Source organism: Adiantum capillus-veneris, chromosome 18, assembly GCF_014529385.1.
Source record: "Adiantum capillus-veneris isolate H3 chromosome 18, ASM1452938v2, whole genome shotgun sequence".
Classification (NCBI taxonomy): Eukaryota; Viridiplantae; Streptophyta; class Polypodiopsida; order Polypodiales; family Pteridaceae; genus Adiantum; species Adiantum capillus-veneris.
In genome coordinates, this window is record NC_140948.1 from 5,828,931 (window position 1) to 5,846,616 (window position 17,686).

The window sequence follows — 17,686 nt, forward strand, 5'->3', positions numbered from 1 at the left end:
CATGATGATGATTGACTGATTGACAAACAAAACATTGTGCAACATATGTAACAACAACCTTTCAAAGGGAGGGCCAATGAAATTGAGATTCTACTATGTGAATAGCCGTGGAAATTTCATGGTGGCTTATATAAAGTGATTCATGACACTCTTTAAGGACAAGTTGACGAAATGCAATGGTTATATACAATTGCTTTTCAAAAAACAAATACCCATCATGAAAAGAGTATTGTGCATGAAAAAAAGATGTATGGTTACAAACATAAACATAAATTTCATCAAAGTTAGAGTCATCAGCATAAGTATCAATCATTTTTAAAAGCATTTCAACAAACACGACAGAAATGTTATTAATTGATGGCATGCAACTTAGTGTATTTGCAACCTTATGTTTGTTCCCTGGTTGATATTGAATGAGTGGATGAAAACTTGAAATAAATGATGCCCACTTAATGTGACGATCAAAGATAGTTGATTTGTGAAAAAAAAAAACGAATGATCTGTCGATCAGTTTTAATCAAGAATTTAGATCCCATCAAGTAATGTTTTCACAATTTCAAAGCATGCACAATAGCAAGCAATTATTTTTCATAAGTGCTATAATTGAGCTCATTGGGTTTCAACTTTCTACTTCATATGCAATGAGATGATTAGGAATACCCAACCTCAAAATAATAAAAATTCTTTCAAAACATATTAAGTGCATAAGTGAAGGGTGAGTTTAGGAAATGAAAAGACAGATCAAGGTAGAAAGTCAAAAGATAAATGAATATGGAAAGTCAAAAGACCTTTTGTGTCCATATAAATGGGTGTTTCTCTTCTCGTTCATTTTCCCTTTAGCATTTTCTTCTCTTCTCTTTAGCATTTTCCTTGCTCTCTCTCTCTCTCTCTCTCTCTCTCTCTCTCTCTCTCTCACACACACACACACACACACACACACACACACACACACACACACACACACAATGTTGTATCCATCCTTCCAAGTAACATTGTTGCAAATCTATGTGCTTCGTCATTGCCTATTGTTACGTGCTGCAGACTAACGTATTTTTTTTCTTGTTGTTGAGGGAATCTTTGAATTAGGAATACCTTTTGATTTTTTTTAAGCCATTAGGAATACCTTTTAATGGGAGGATTATATTGCATTAATATAGAACCAATACCACGTCCACTAGCATCAGTGGTGACCAAAAAGAAGCGTCTTTTGAAATCAAGAATTTGTAAGACATGGATGACTATATTGCAATAGGATGATTATATTGCATTAATATAGCACCAATACCACACCCACTAGCATCAATGGTAACCAAAAAGAAGCGTTTTTTGAAATCAAGAATTTGTAAGACAGGGGCATGTGTGAGTGCATATTAAAGTGTCTCAAAAGACTTTGATGTTGGTCATACCAAGTGAAAGATATATTCTTTTTCAAAAGGTTTGTGAGTGGTAAAGCCAAGTATGAAAATTTTTGAATTTTTTGTAATAACTACATAAACCAAGAAAAGAACAAATATCGCGAATAGATTGAGGTCCATGCCATTGAGTCTTCTTAATATCTACACGGATTCCTTTGTCGGAGACAATGTGACCTAAACATTCAATCTCAATCTTGAAAAATAATCTTTTTTCGATATTCAACTTAAGTTGGTTTTCAAGCAACAATTTAAAAATTGAATCCAAATGTGCATAACGGTCTTTTTCATTCTTACTAAAAACCAAATTATCACCAAAGATAACCACAACACAATCTTGATGCTTCAAAAAGATGCCATACATCATGCATGAAAATGTAGCAGATGTATTTGTTAAACCAAAAGACATTACAAGGAATTCATAATGACCAAATTGTTTTTGAAATGCAATTTTATGAACATCACTATTCATCATATGCACAAATTTAACATTTGTCTTACTTAGAATGGATGCACCACTTAACCTATCGAGTAAGTCATCAAAATGAAGAATAGGAAACTAATTCTTTATAGTGATTTTACTAAGTGCTCTATAGTCAATGCACAAACAATAAGTACTATATTTCTCTTTGACTAAAAGAAATAGTGCACCAAAAGGTGAACTACTTGAATTACTTAAACCGTGATTAATGATTTCTCAATTTGATGTCGATTTTCTCTTTGTTCAATTTGATTTTTGTTGGAACTAGGGTTGAAAGGATGCACACACAACTTGGAGAAGATGAAGAAGCTCAAGGCATCCAATAAAGAGTGTATTGCGTAGTACACAATAGAAAGATAAGTTAACCCTAGAATGATGGGCATATATACAATGCACAAGGGTAAAAACCTCCTAGTGAGGGGAAAATGCCATGGTGATCCTATGTTCACACATAACACTACCGTACCATATGCATGATAACAAATCCCCCTGACTGATACAGTGAATGAGAGCTGGCACATAGTGTATAGGCGACATGCAAGATCCACAAGTAGTTTTTGTTTCATGCTCAACAGCTCATGCAAATTATGGTTGAGCAAGAAGCAACCTACTGTGGCCACTTCTAGTTGTGACGTTGAGTACAAGGTAGTCTTCACAACTATGGTTAAGTGTATGGCTCAGATGCCTTATGGCTTATATGGGTGTTGGACAAGACACTACCAACATCGTCTCCACTAATAGCCGGCATGGAAATATGGCAGCAATGATCTCCCCTTGGGATAAAACAACCCAAGATGTAAAGTGCCACTCAAGAATCAAAAGATCCTCTTAGCATTCTACCAATTTTTAGACCCTAGGCTATTCGTAGATTTGATCATCTGTGAGATTTCAAATTGAATATTTGGTCTCGTATTGCATACATAAGTAAATCATACAATAACATTCTGATAAAAAGTGACATCGGCAAGATCACCAGCACCATGAAGGCTTAATTTTAAATCTATTTTCATAAAAGTAGCAATAGGTTTGCAATTCTCAAGGCCAAGCTTTCATAGTAATGTCTCTATGTAGCTTTTTTGACACATTGTCAAGGCAATACCTCCATCACACTGTTGAAACTATATGCCCAAGTAATGATACAAAAGGCCCAAGCCTTTCATCTTGAAAGTAGCATTCAAATCAACCTTGAATTCAACAATGTGTGTCTCATTCAGACCAATAATCAAAAAATCATCTACATATAGAACGATGATGAGAAATACATCACCCTCACACTTGACGTGCAAAGTACTTTCGGCTGGACTATTATGAAAGGCTTGTTTAACCAAATGGGAGTGAGCTTTCTCATACCAAGCACAAGGAGAGTGCTTCAACCCATACAAAGCTTTCTTACATTTATTTTGTTGTCCTTTCTTGACAAAATTGTGAGGTTGCATTACATAAACCTTCTCAAATATATCACCATTCAAAGAAGCATTAACAATGTTTAATTGATGTACATTCCATCCAAAATGATCTGTCAATTTGCACATAGAAAATGAACGATAGTCATACGGCAAGTGGGAGCAAAGGTCTCTTCATGATCAATGTCTTTTTATTATGCATAACCTTTTGCAGCAAGTCTAGCCTTGTAGCAATCAATCTCACCATCCATCTTACGTTTGAACATGTAAATCCATTTTTTATTAATGGCCTTTTTGTTAGGATGTTCCTCCTCATCACATGAACCAAAAATAGCCAAAGGATAACAATGTGACATATAAGATGCATGGCGAGAACCTCAACAAGTACGACTAGACATAGGTGCATCCAATTTACTATCACGCAAAGTATGCACTAGCCATTTTGGCATACCTCTAGCCTCCTCATTCTCAGTCCTTTCCACATCAAGTACATCATGTACATCTGCATCAATAATAGGCTGGTCCATAACATTTTTAGAATCCCACATAGGTTGTGCATGTGCCTCATTGGAATTTACATTCAAGTTTCCACCATTAAAAAGAGCCAACAAAATGTCATGAATATCTTGTGAGCTTACATTAATGTCTCTTAACATGCTAACAAGGGTTGAATCTTCCACAAACACATCTCATGCAACCAAGATACGTTTTGTTTCAGATGGTATAACTTGTAGCCTCTTCTTTCAATATTGTAATTATTAAAAAAATGTATTTAGTAGCCTTATCATCCAATTTTTTACGCTGCATTTGTGGCACCAAAGCATAAGCTAAACAACCAAAACTCTGCATGTGATCAATAGATGGCTTTTTATCATGACATGCTTCATAAGGAGTCATAGACTGCAAGGCTTTGGTAGGACACCTGCTAAGTACATAAGTAGCACACATGATAGCCTCAAGCCAAAAGGAATGTGGCAAACCGTGACTCTTGACCATACATCGTGCCACCTCTGTAAGCAGCCTATTTTTTCTTTCAGCAACACCATTTTGTTGAGGTGTATATGGTAATGTACATTGGTGTTTTATCCCACGATTAGCCAAAAATACATTAAACTCATGAGACATATACTTCCCCCTCTCAATCTGAATGGACGATGTAGTACCTTTAGCGACATTTTCAGCCATAGCCAAAAAAAATTCAAAGCACATGAACACTTTAAACTTAGCTTTAAGAAAATAAACCTCTGCATGCCTGGAGTAATCATCAATGAACATCGCAAAGTATGGTCGTTGTCTAAGGATGGAGTTTGCATAGGCCAACAAACATCATTATGCACAAGTTGCAACCTACGTGTAGCCCTTACTGAACCATCCTTTTGAAACTTCAAATGTTTCACCTTACCCAAAATACAGTCTTCACAAACATGCTTAGAAGGTGCTTCGAGAGGCAGCAAAGAATCAACCATATTAAGCAGCAAACTAGCAAAATTGAGATGTCCAAAACGTGCATGCCAAAGTTTTGCATCTGAAACAGCCTTTGAATCCACAACTACTTTTGCAAAATTTTTCCCACACTTGTCATACAAAGTGAGCTTATATAGCCCATAGGAAAAATTGCCAGATGCAATTATTTCATCACCAAAATTGAGATCTTGAGCTGTATATATATCATTTATAAACTTGACAACAAGACCTAAGTCTTTCAAGTGAAGATACAAAAAAAAGGTTCTTTTTTATCCCTCGAACATAAAGTGCAGAGGCATTGTTGGAATAAGTGACTGTATTCCCATGGGGGATAGACTCGAGAGATGTAAACAAGTCACAATGTGAAGTAATGTGCTTTGTAGCACCACTATTAAAGTACCACAGATGTGAATCTACAGCAACTGACATACATGCATCATGGATAGAAGGATCATTACACTTTGCACTAAATTCACACTATGCATCTACATCAATATCACAATATCCTTTCCCAAAAGATTCTACAATGGTTGCACTTGTAGTGGATCCAGCCTCTTTCGTCTTGGGCTCTTTCGCCTTCAACTTAGGACATTGCTTTATCAAGTGATCATTAGCCTTGCAATAATGGCAACACATATTTCTTTTGTCCTTTTCATCAGAATTCCCAAACAAGGTGCTACCAACAAAAGCGTTAGGAACAAGTGATTTTCCACTCACTAGAGAACCATGAGAAGTGGCAACATTGCTATTACCACCTTTTCTTTGGGTAGCAACAAACGCCTATTCAACTGCACGCTTTTTTTTCTTCTTCTTTCTTGAAAGTGACTCTTGTAATAGCAATGTGCATAATGCATCAAACTTGACAGCTTGAGAGGTTCCTTGGGTCATAAGTCTCCAAGTACTAGCAAAAGTCTGGTAAGAATCTAGCAATGCATTGAGAACATTCTACACAAGTGAACTATCAAAAATGGCTATCAGAAAAAATTAGTTGCTCATTAATATCCTTGATACAAATCAAGGAAAGTGTCCATGTCATCTTCCTCTTGCATAATCTTTGACTCTATCTCTTTACGCAGCTATGCAATTTTAGCCTCATTGCGACTTGTATAAAGATTAGTTAGAGGATTTTTTGTTGATTTTGATGAGCAAATGTGAGGAGTAATAGTGCACTTCATAAATAATACAATCAATGCATTAGCCTGTGCATCTCTAACATTCCAACGAGACTGCTCAGCCGTAGGAAAAATGACTCTAGCAGCAACAAACCTGCCAAAATGTTCAACATCCTCACCAGAGCATGTATCCATGGAAGACAGACATATAGCAATGTCCTTCACAATATTCCAAACGCCATTTAACACAAAACATGTGTCATCATGTAAGCCCACATTAGGTAGTTATCCCCATCCAGTTTATCCTCAGCAGAGAACATCTTCAAAATATATGTATTGTTGTCAGTCATGGCAAGTGATTGCACCTAATGTAAAGACTATAAGGAAATTGGAATGTAAAGCAATATTAACACATGCTATATAGCACAACCCAAAGAGGATTGTAAGAGACCTATGTTTCAAAAAATTGCACTGACAAAAGTTCTGCAAAAGACAAAAATGTCTGCACAATACTGCTTGTAGTGGAATTAGAGGCCAAAATGAGCCCAAATCAAAATTTTGAGCAAAATGAGACCTCGAGCGTTCCCAAAGATTTAATCAACCTCTTCATACTCACCAAAGCTAACCCAAATCAGAGAAAGTGAGCAGGTGAGTGCTGGCAACATTGGTGACCATGCACACGAGGACACAATCTGCTCTAGCACCAATTGTTAGAATTAGGGTTGCAAGGATGCACACACAGCTTGGAGAAGATGAAGAAACTCAAGGCACACAAGAGAGAGTGTATTTCTTGGTGCACAATAGAATGATAAGTTAGCCCTAGTATGATGGGCGTATATACAATACACGGGAGAAAAACCTCCTAGTGAGGAAAAAAATACACCGACGGTCCTAAGTACGTTCACACATATCACTACCACATATATGATAACAATTTTAACATTTGGTGCTGGACATGGTGGTGCACTCCTTGAAATCAACTCTATTGTGTGATCTTCCACTCTAAAAGAAGGTAATTCTGAAGGTAAATCTTCAACAAAAAATAATTATATTTCATCAAAAAAAAAACCTTGAGAAGGAGATAATTGGTCTTCGTGTGTGTCAATTTCATTGACTAGAACCAAAAATTGTTTGTTATCATTTCGAGCTAATCTTTTAACCTGAGTGTGACTAAGAAGAGGTTTTCATTCTAGCTTTTGGTTAGCTTGTAGTGTGAAATATTTGTTAATTATATGTTACAATGAGTGTATGCTTATCATAGTCAAATGTTTGGATAAACATGATGTCTCTAAGACAAATCCAAAATTAAATCTGTGTTTTGTAATGGTGTTACTAAGAAATCTCGTGATTCAACAAAGTCTCCCCATTGGTATTGCAAATCTTTTACCATATACACACAAGTTATTTTAGTTCCTTGAAAAGTTGCTTTTACTTTATAATTCGTAGGAGTCATATGCAATTTCAACTTTGTAAAACACGTGTAGAAATGAAATCATGTGTGCTCCCATCATCATGTAATAACTTAAAAGCATAATCACCAATCTTAACTTGCATACGTAAAAGATTATGCAGCTGAGAAGTAGGAGTACTTGTATAATCTTGGTAGTTTGAGTTACCTTGAGGTTCTTGATTGCTATTTTTAAAAGTGTTGGCAATATTGACATCCATCTCCATGTGGTGCACTTGATGGTTACTATCTTTTTCAATTCCCTCAATAAAGTGTGAGGAAGGTGATGACTTGCTTTCAGGACACTTGTTAGCTATGTATCCCATCTTGTGACAAGTGTAGCAAACAATAGTTATCACATCAACTTTTTCATTATTGTTGTTGTTGTGACTATGTGGAGCCTTGTTTTGTGACTTTAAAAAAGGAAAAGATCAAGGTTTAAAAGCATAACTTGAACCATTGATATTTATCTTCCTTTGTCCAAAACCATTTTGATTGGAATTGCTTGATTGTGATCGATAATGATTGTAATGTTGCACCCTCGTTGTCCATTGATATCGTTGGTCTTTGGTTGAGGCATAATAGGATTTGTACATTGTCATGGTGTAAGAGAAGAATAACTCTTTCTAATTGGTTGCCCTTTTGGATTTGGATCTTTATCTTTTGCAGCTTCAACATCATGAGCTAAAGAACTAGCTCTTTCTAATGTATGAGGATGAAATTTATTAACCTCATCACGCAAAGTATACTCCAAGCCGAAAATATATTTGCGTTTGAAAGTAGAACGAAAAACTTTTTCTACAGTTTGAAGAGCAACTAGAATGTGTCAACTTCATTATCATTCTCTAAAATTTCTTCCAAGTTTGTGGTCGTTTGTGTTCTTTGCGAGTTGCATTCCACCAAAGAGAAGCACGGTCCGACATTTGGTTTGCTGCACATTTAATTTTATCTCATTCACCGAACTTTTTCTCTTAAAAGTAGTCATCCAAGGATGATGACCAAGAAAGAAGGATACGTGCATTCTTTCTTTCATCATACTTGATAAAAGTAAATGCCTTTTGAAAGATCTTGTTTTGTTTTTTCTTGGCTTGAGCAAAGTATCTTAATCACTTTGATAAGCCGCTTGTCTTTGTTGTCATCTTCTTGATTGCGCTTGTAGAAAATTTGTTTTTGTAACTTCTGAAGCTTTTGTTAAAAGATAGAATGTGCAACACATTCTTGTTCAATCTTGGGTGGTCATAGTTAGTTAACTCAAGCAAAAAAAGTTAAAATATAGATGTAAATTCAAAATATATGCAAGAGTTAAATTGCAAAAAATAAAAAGAGCATAAGAAACAAATAAGATGATATATGTGTATATTGAATGAGCCAAAAAAAAAACAAAAAAACCTCCAATGAATATGCAAAGCCTTTGAACAATCCAAAATAGTGGATAGAAGCAATTAAGAGAGTGTCTTCTTGTTTCGTTGATGATTGTAGGCACTTTGATTGACTTTGAGACTGGTTCTCAACACTTTTTGTGATTGTTCCTTGAGAGTTTAAGCAATGGAGAAATTATCTTTGTTTCTTATCTTCAATTTTTTGCATCGTTTTCTTTGAAATATATTGTTCGTAGTTGTGATTGAAACTATTGAGATGAGAAAGCTTGTTGTTCTTGCATCTTTAGTAAAGAGAGATCTTTCCAAAGTAATCTTCTTGAGAGTCTTCATGCTAAAAAAATTTGATTGCTCACACGAAGCACTCTCCTTTGCTTCTGCACACTGTCAGAAGTGTTTTCAAAGCTCTGATAGTAGTGTTGGCTTCCTGAAATCTTCCCAACACTTTCAGCATAGCTTTGATTAATCAAATCAATATAAATTCAGTAAAATGATTGATTGAATAATCACAGCACACAAAGAGAGCAACATAAACAAGAATCAAAACACAAGACACCATATTGGGTACTAACCATCCCCCTCAATCATTATGATTGAGTATTTTCCTTCCGCCTCTTTATTCATCTCATGAGCATGAAATACAATAAGATAAATATATGAAAAATAAGACAACATGAGGTACGCAATCAAGAGAGTATATGTCATGATTAAGAGAGAAAATTAGCATAAAAGAGGATAAAATTGTATCTTCTGCATCTTTGCTCTGATGGAGATTCGGATGGCTGTGTTGGATTTGAAAGGGAAGAAAAATATCATATCACCTAGTCAGGATGCTCTCAAACCGCTCGATCTTCCTCGTGAAGTGTCAAGAAGTTGATTCGTGTTGAAAAAGTGTGTTCGCATGAAGACGCAATTTCGGGATCCACTTTCTCTTTTCATGCATGCACCCAAAATAGAGTGGTTGTTTTTCACTTAAACTCTAAGAATAGTAGATAAATGAGAGTTCTATTTACATTGCTTCTTTTGAATAGTGTTTCGATAATAAAATATACACAAAATTGATAAAATATTCAAAAGTGGTAATAGTAATAACGCATACGTTGGCCTATAGTTTCACTTGTGTATTTCATAGTTTTTCCACTTGTCTTCTATGGCACACCACTTGAGCCTTAAGCTCTTGTTGAGAAATCCCTTTTCTAGACATTTATTTGCAGATGCATTTGATTCTTATTTTAGCAAATGAGGCGACAGAATTTTGGGCCAGAGTCTAAAGGTTGTAATTTCTCCTTAGTTCTAGAGTTTGGAACCATGTTAAAGTCTTTCCCACTAGTGTTATTCCAAACCTCATATTGTATGTGAAAACCGAAGACTCTCTGAGCTCTAAGTACTTGATGAGCTTATTAGGTTATCAAGAGGATCTCTTTAACCCATCATACCTTTTCACCCATTTTTGAAAATCAATCAATCTCTTGTGTGGTCTGGACCATCTTTGACTAGTGTTTGGTATCCCCAATATTAGACCTTCAAACCAAGTTCGATCAAATTGTGTCCAATTTTGCGTCTTATCGGTTTGCTGATCCTCATGACTATCCGGTTTTGTGTTATATTTCCCTCCATGGTTCTAAAATTCTGGGATAAATCCCCAATCTCAGGAATTGAAGTAAGGTAGGCAATGCTTGGGATGGATCAACATGAGTCGAATACTCACTCATTGAAGATCCATAAACCAAACTTTGAGGTATAGCTTAGTGTGAAGGCTTTCAAATCTATTTTCAAAGGAGTCTATTGGTGAAGATTCTTCAAATATGGTGCTTTTGATCACCTCCAAAGGTCAAATCCAAAATCAAATAGTACGGTATCTACTGGTGAAGATTCTTCAAATATAGTACTTTTGATCACCTCCAAAGGTCAAATCCAAAATCAAACAGTATGATATCTTCGATCACCTCCAAAGGTCAAATCCAAAATCAAACAATACGATATGACAATGAGTCAAAGCAAAAGTGATCCAAATTGAACCAAAATTAGCCAAGGGATATAATTCATCATTGTGAACAATTGTGTGTAGTTAGATCCTCATAGTTGAAAAAGTTTAGTATCGTGATACTATACAATTCTTCATGATAGGGATATGTGACAACAAATTTATAGACATACTTGAGTACATCAAAGTATCAAATTTGGACAAAAATAGAGACAAAGTTACAAATGTAACAAACTCATGTTGCTTGGTCTTGAAACAATTTTGAGTGTTGTTCCAAGTGCAGTTCACAAGAATTGCCTTAACTTTTGATACACAACTCCGAAGTGAGTTGAGCATAGCTAGGAAAAAAAAACTCTAAAAATTTCAATTTCGAACGTTTAGGGTGTCCAATATAGGTATCCCATGACCCGATTCATCAAAGACTTGACAAAAGGGGCCAAAAGGGAATTGTTTGCTTTAGGCCAAGGTGAGCTAATCAAGGACTATCTTGAGAGTTTTAAGTGAACATCAAGCGAGTCAAATCATCCACCACCAACATTTCCAATTCAACTTAAGAGTTATGCCACATCTACAAACAATAAGAAATCTTACAACACCTACTTACCCTACTCTTATGAAAGAGTTATGCTACATATGCAAACAATAAGAATATCTTGCAACACCTACTTACCCTACTCTTATGAAAGCTGAAAATTATACAAGATGAAAAAAAAAATCAACACAAATGGAGTTTTTGAACACCTTTACAACTCACCCAAGAGCTCAACGCATATCCCACGGTTTGAATTTAATATAAACACACTAAAGAAATTTTCAACAAGTAATCAACAAAGTCGACAAAACTAATTACTAACTATATACTAAGAGTAAAGTGACTACTCTAAAGTGATCAAAAGGAAGTTTCAAATCAAGAAACTAACTACATGGTTTTCTTTAGTTTAAGTGCTTCGTCTTCGATAACACCACCAAATGTTAACGAGGTGCCGTAGCTCCACTATTTGTAATAACACGAACTTTAGACAAAATTGTCAATTGGAAAGGACTAGCTACTCCGATTAGTGTATGGAGGCTACAAGAGGGTGTCAAACTCTCAAAAAACCTAATCCAACATACTATAGAGGCACTAATGTATGCATGCATGTAAACACATGCATGAACAAAGGGTGAGAGACAGAAGAGAAAGAAGGTAAGTTTTAACATCATAGGTTTGTACAATTCGAAGAGACCCTAAAAGATCCAACCAACGACTTTTCAACTCAAGAAAAACCCTAGGATCTCGATCGATCTCTCTCTCTCTCTCTCTCTCTCTCACACTCACACACACACACACACACACACACACACACACACACACACACAATTCATACATACAAAGGCACTGGAGCATGATATTGAAGTTGACAATGTGATTATGGCCGTGTAAAACAGTAAAGACTTAACAGTCGAGCCCACGATAAAAGCCTTACCAGCACGTCCATCACCTATCCTCTTTGATAGAAAGGGCACTCTTGATTGTGGCATTAGTAGTAATACCTTCTAATCTTGCAACACAAAGTTGAAGTTCAACAGAGAGGTTAATTGAAGCCATCTTTTCCATCCATACGTTTAGAGGTCTAACACCAGCTCTTTCACACTGCTTGGAAGGCTTGTGTAGACTCCCACATGACCAAATTAAATGCTGTGCTCATTTTTCTATCCTCGTCTTACAAGCTTCCACGCCTTTGGTAAAAACAGCATAGTGCATAGAAAAGTCATAGCAGCCCTTACATTGTTTCTCAAGGCCGACCCTTGCCATTGGAGTCTAGCAGACAATCATAGTATAAAAATGCAGCCACACCATCAGTTCCTTAGTTATAAAAGGCAGATATCTTTCCTACGATTGCAGTTCACCATTGAGTGCAGCCGTAGATGGGGATATTGCGTAAAGACGTAATGCTGTAGGGTCCATTTACAGTCATCACTTTGCTTTTGTGCATCAAACTTCGAAACCATAACAGGCCAAAAACGCCTCAAAATTTCTGCACAAGGGCAGAGCACTCAAATTTCTTCACTGCAAAGCTTCAAAATCAACATATGGCTTTGCCTTTTATCCGGCTGCCATCATAACCTCCACTTTTGAATCGTCTTTGAAACTATTTACAAAAACAGAGTGGTAATATAATAACCACTCTCGACGGTGAATCTTGACCCGAGCACCCCTGCTACATGAGGTCTGAATCTCTCCCTTGAGCATGTCAGCTTCTTCAATTCTACCTAATGTAGATAGAATTTGAGTCATGGCTTCACAAATATGAAATGCGGGTTTCATGCCACATTGTTGCATACCCTTAAAAACCTTTTCGGCTTTCTCCAACTTGCCACGCTCATGAAAGACTCGAAATAGGTAACTCAGCATATCTACATCAGGACAAAACCCAGCTGCACGCATTTGCTTGCTCAATTTTTTGGCAATGTCCAGCTTGCCTGCTCTTATGAAGCTTGTAACGAGGAGCGAGTGCATGGTTTTGTCAAGAGAAAATCCTGCTTTTTTCATCTCTGCACATGCAGACGCAACCCTCCAATGCTGTCCACAATTATGTAAGGTGTGGATGTAGCTTTTATAAAAAGCCTCATCGAGGACCAAACCAGATACTTTGAGCTTTTGAAACACTTCAGTGGCAAGACTAGCCTGGTTGGCAGGTCCACAATGCTTCAAAAGGTTCAAGTATGATTTGACAGGGAGCTTCAAATTGTTATTTTCTGCCTCGTTCAAAAGATGCCTTGCACAAGTAAATTGTCGAGCCCTGAGAAGCATTCGGACCATCTTACCACAAGTATACCTGTCATGACGGTAACCTGATTTCCTTGCGACCCACTTGTAGAACATCCAAGCAGAATCCACCCGTTTTATCCGAGCTAGAACTTCTGAGACTAGGCGGCAATCCCAATTCACATTCAAGCGATCGAGAGATTTCTCAGCTCCGGATGACCAAACAGTGAGACACCTGACAAAAGCCAAGACGTTCAAAATTGACTTTCCATCTTGATCTCTAGAATGTAATACCATTAGGTTCACTCCATCGTATTCTAACTCCTCTTCGTCTGTATCCACCTGAAGTGACGCATCTGAGGATGATACATCTTCCAAAGACTCCCTCTTCAGCTCTGCAATTTTGGCTTTTATTTTCCGGATTGATGCATCCGGCCACCCTGTTTGCATAGCTTTTATTGCATCATCTACTCTCCCTTCTTTCACCAAATAGCTTAGGGTTGATCTAAACGACTCTCCCAAATCATATGGGCTATGGCCATACTCCTTAAAATCCTCAATAAGCTTGAGCACAGAATTCACGTCTCCTGCTTTAGCATAACCCAGCATGAGGTATGCAAATGTTACCCGATTGGGCCGTAGCTTGACTTTTTTCAAGTTATTGAAGATGTCAAGAGCTGCATCTTGCTTACCTGCTTCAACTAAGTGATAGATAAGAACAGAGCAAGTCTTGATGGTAGGACCGACACTAGAATGCACCAATTGATAGTAGCAATCCCCTGCTTCTTCATACATCTTCATTCTTCCATACATGTCAATCATTACAGTATATGCTGCGGAGCTAGGTTGAATGTTGTGCTTGAGCATGCTTTGCCATGTACGCACAGCTCCATCGAGGTCATTGGCCCGTCGATATGCTGAGATGAGTGTAGTGAATGTGATGGCTGACACCTTGCCATCTCTTATGGCAACTACCGCCACTTCTTCCATTTCCTCAAATTTCCCTGCTTTACCGAGGCGGAAGATAATTGAGCTATAGACATAGCCGTCTGCATCAAAATCTTCTTCCTTGACCAACCACTGTAAGAAATGAAGTGCTATCTCTGCACATGGGCATAGTCTAATCACTTCAGAGACGGTGTAGCGGTTTAAAGGTACCCGAAGAGTAGAGATGGCCAAGGGGGTCTGTGCATCATCCCAGCCACTAATTGCATTGAGAAGCTGAAGTATCCTCTCTATGGCTTCTGTTCGTTTGACAAATTTCCAGACAGAAACTCTTGGACGCCTCCGTGCAGGTGGATTCAATGGCCGCTTTGCCTTTGAAGATTCATTGCATCGTGGCTTTCGGTTTTCATTGCCTCGGGAGATTGACGTAAAGCCACAAGCCTCAATGGCAAACACTTGTCCTTTAAACCAGCTGCCACTACTAGAAAGATGGGCATAGGGGCATCTACACAGAGAAAGTAACCTAGCACTGTGAACAAAGCGCTGCATCGAGCACACAGACCTACAAAAAACAAGAGTAGCTCACGAGCTCAGGAGCTAAGGAACGACGCTTCTCCATGGCGGGGCTTCAGCCCACGCAGGAGAAGAGCAGCTCTCACTTTGAACGTCCACAGGGCATCTTCGAGACGTGTCTTGAGTTCAAACCCCGGAATCCTTTCTAGGGTAAAAGCCCAAATTTTATGCTGAGAAGTAAAACAAGGCCGTCACTAAGGCCCCTGGCAGACGCAGACACCGGACAGGGCCTTGAAATGCACGATTGGGCACGTTGCTTGTCACACAAGGCGGATAACATTATATAATTTATTATGTGACTTAATTGGATGTTGAATGAGCATAGCCCACCTGGTATGACGCCCGTCTGTTACCTATTTGTGCACTTCGCGCCATCGCTTTTGAGCTTGTCACCATGAAGCGGGGATGGGCAAGGGGTCTGCCCAGGTTGATTTGCACAGCGACGGACAGATTCTTTGATGAACCACCTTTTGCCACCTCAGTCTCACACAGGTCCGGGCGGACGTGTGTGACACAGGCCTAACTTGCAAACGGCGGCACTGCCTGAGAGAGAGAGAGAGAGAGAGAGAGAGAGAGAGAGAGAGAGAGAGAGAGAGAGAGAGGGGGGGAGAGAGTTGCTCACTCATTTGTTGCATAGGAGTGTAGACACATACACACATCCATACACGGAGACGGAGAGAGAAGGGGGGGGGGGGGGGGGGGGGGGGGGGGGGGGGGGGGGGGGGGGGGGGAGGGGGATGTAACCTACTTCCAAGTGTTCTACATGCATGATTGTACATCTTGCCGAAGCTTAGTTTGATGTATAGTAGGAACGACAATGTAACCTCGATGTCCACTTCATACCACATTTGTAACTATGTTTATGAGGTGTTTGGCCCATCAAGTTTATATTTTTCCAAATTTTCAAAGCCCCTAGAGTTCATCATGTACAAGGGAGAAACTCAACAAAAAATGCATGCTTGGTTTGGTTACTGGAGGAAATAGAGGGATGATTTGTGTTTTGACGTAGTGAGCCGTATGTAGCATGAAATATGTAGCGTCCTTGACCTCCTTAGTCCAACGCGATGTTGACTTGGAATGAAACATTAACTTTGTTGTGCGAGTGCTTACGTTGTTTCTATTGTCAACTTTGTGGGGAGCACATGTGCAAAGTCTTTGTAAGGTTAAGCGGAGAGTTTTGAGGGACATGTGTAGTGAAGTCGATAACCTTATGTCCTTTGTAGTGGAGATCACTATCCTTTTGTTGCGAGCAACTTTCGAAATGTCATTGCATTATACGGGAGATTGTTTTTTAAGTACAGATTTGTTCTCAGGAAGATAGAACTATATAGAGCTTAGTAGAAGGGGTTTACATGTAGCTGGAAGTGATGTTTGAGGACTGTAGTTGTTGTTATGGTTGTTTTTTAGGGATATGTATATTGTATCCTGATTTGTCCAATACATAGGATAATTTTTTTATATGATTTCATAGTCTGTAAAGTATGTCCATATATGATCTAATTGAGATTTGTAGATTGTTGTTGGTCCGTTGTTAAAAATTTGGAATTTCTCTTCTGTCATTATGTTGACAAGAGTATGTCGATATTGATTGTTGAAGGAAATCAATGTTGAAATTGCCTAGTACTAAAGTTTTCTTTGATTGAATTGTGCGTTGCAAGATACTACTCAGAGTTGTTAAGAATGTTCATGTGTCTTTGTAGGTTGGTAAATGATAGAACTTTACAATTTTGATTGCTTGATTTGTATCTGTTTCTAGTAATGTTTCAATAATTTCTTGGTTTGTATGTTTGTGTATTGACCTGGTTGATAGTTTGTAGTTTTCATCGTACAATGTGATTGTGTTATTTTGTGGAGGATGCGAAATTGCATTGTATAATTTACACACGGGTGTGTTCTCCTAAACCAATACATGCTATCAAAAGGAACTTTATCTGTGAAGGGTTCAAAAGTGTGTGTGTGTGTGTGTGTGTGTGTGTGTGTGTGTGTGTGTGTGTGTGTGTGTGTGTGTGTGTGTGTGTGTGTGTGTGTGTGTGTGTGTGTGTGTGTGTGTGTGTGTGAAAGAGAGAGAGAGAGAGAGAGAGAGAGAGAGAGTTTTGTATACAGAACCGAGGGAGAGAATGAGATTGCACCATTTCAGCTATTGAGTACGTACGTACACAATATCTACATATACAGAGAGATATGGAGAAGAGAATGAGGTTGCATCATTTTTCCTATTGACCATGTACAGAATATGCACATGTACAAATATTTGTATATACAATTGAGAGAGAGACTATTTCATATTTGTGTGTGTAGAGAAGGAAGAGAGAGAATTACGAAGAGAGATTGGAATGGATGCCTTTCAAAACTCTATTTTCAATTACATATTGTATCTTCAATATAAATTTTATGCATCAATTCTTTATTGTACACACACACACACACACACACACACACACACACACACAAACAAACAAACACACACGCATAGACATTAATCCTTCAATCCACACGTATGTGGTAGAGAGAGAGAGAGAGAGTAACAAAAACAGAGATTGAAATGAATGCCTTTGAAAACTTTGTTTTCAATTACATTTTGTATTTTTTGTGCATGTACAATAAATATTTCATGCATCAAATCTTTATTGTGCACATAGAGAGAGAGAGAGAGAGAGAGAGAGAGAGAGAGAGAGAGAGAGAGAGAGAGAAAGAGAAGTACCGATGCAGTTCCCAATTTTCATGATCGATGAATATCCTA

The 17,686-nt window shown here is 37.8% G+C and overlaps 1 protein-coding gene across 1 annotated transcript; it reads right to left on the minus strand.

The window, feature by feature from the left end:
• Positions 1–12,065: 12,065 nt before the first annotated feature.
• Positions 12,066–15,085, minus strand: LOC147435179 (uncharacterized). The gene has a single exon (XM_086488287.1). It carries the CDS (start codon positions 14,920–14,922, stop codon positions 12,766–12,768), a length of 2,157 nt encoding a protein of 718 aa, XP_086344413.1. The 5' UTR covers positions 14,923–15,085; the 3' UTR covers positions 12,066–12,765.
• Positions 15,086–17,686: the final 2,601 nt, after the last annotated feature.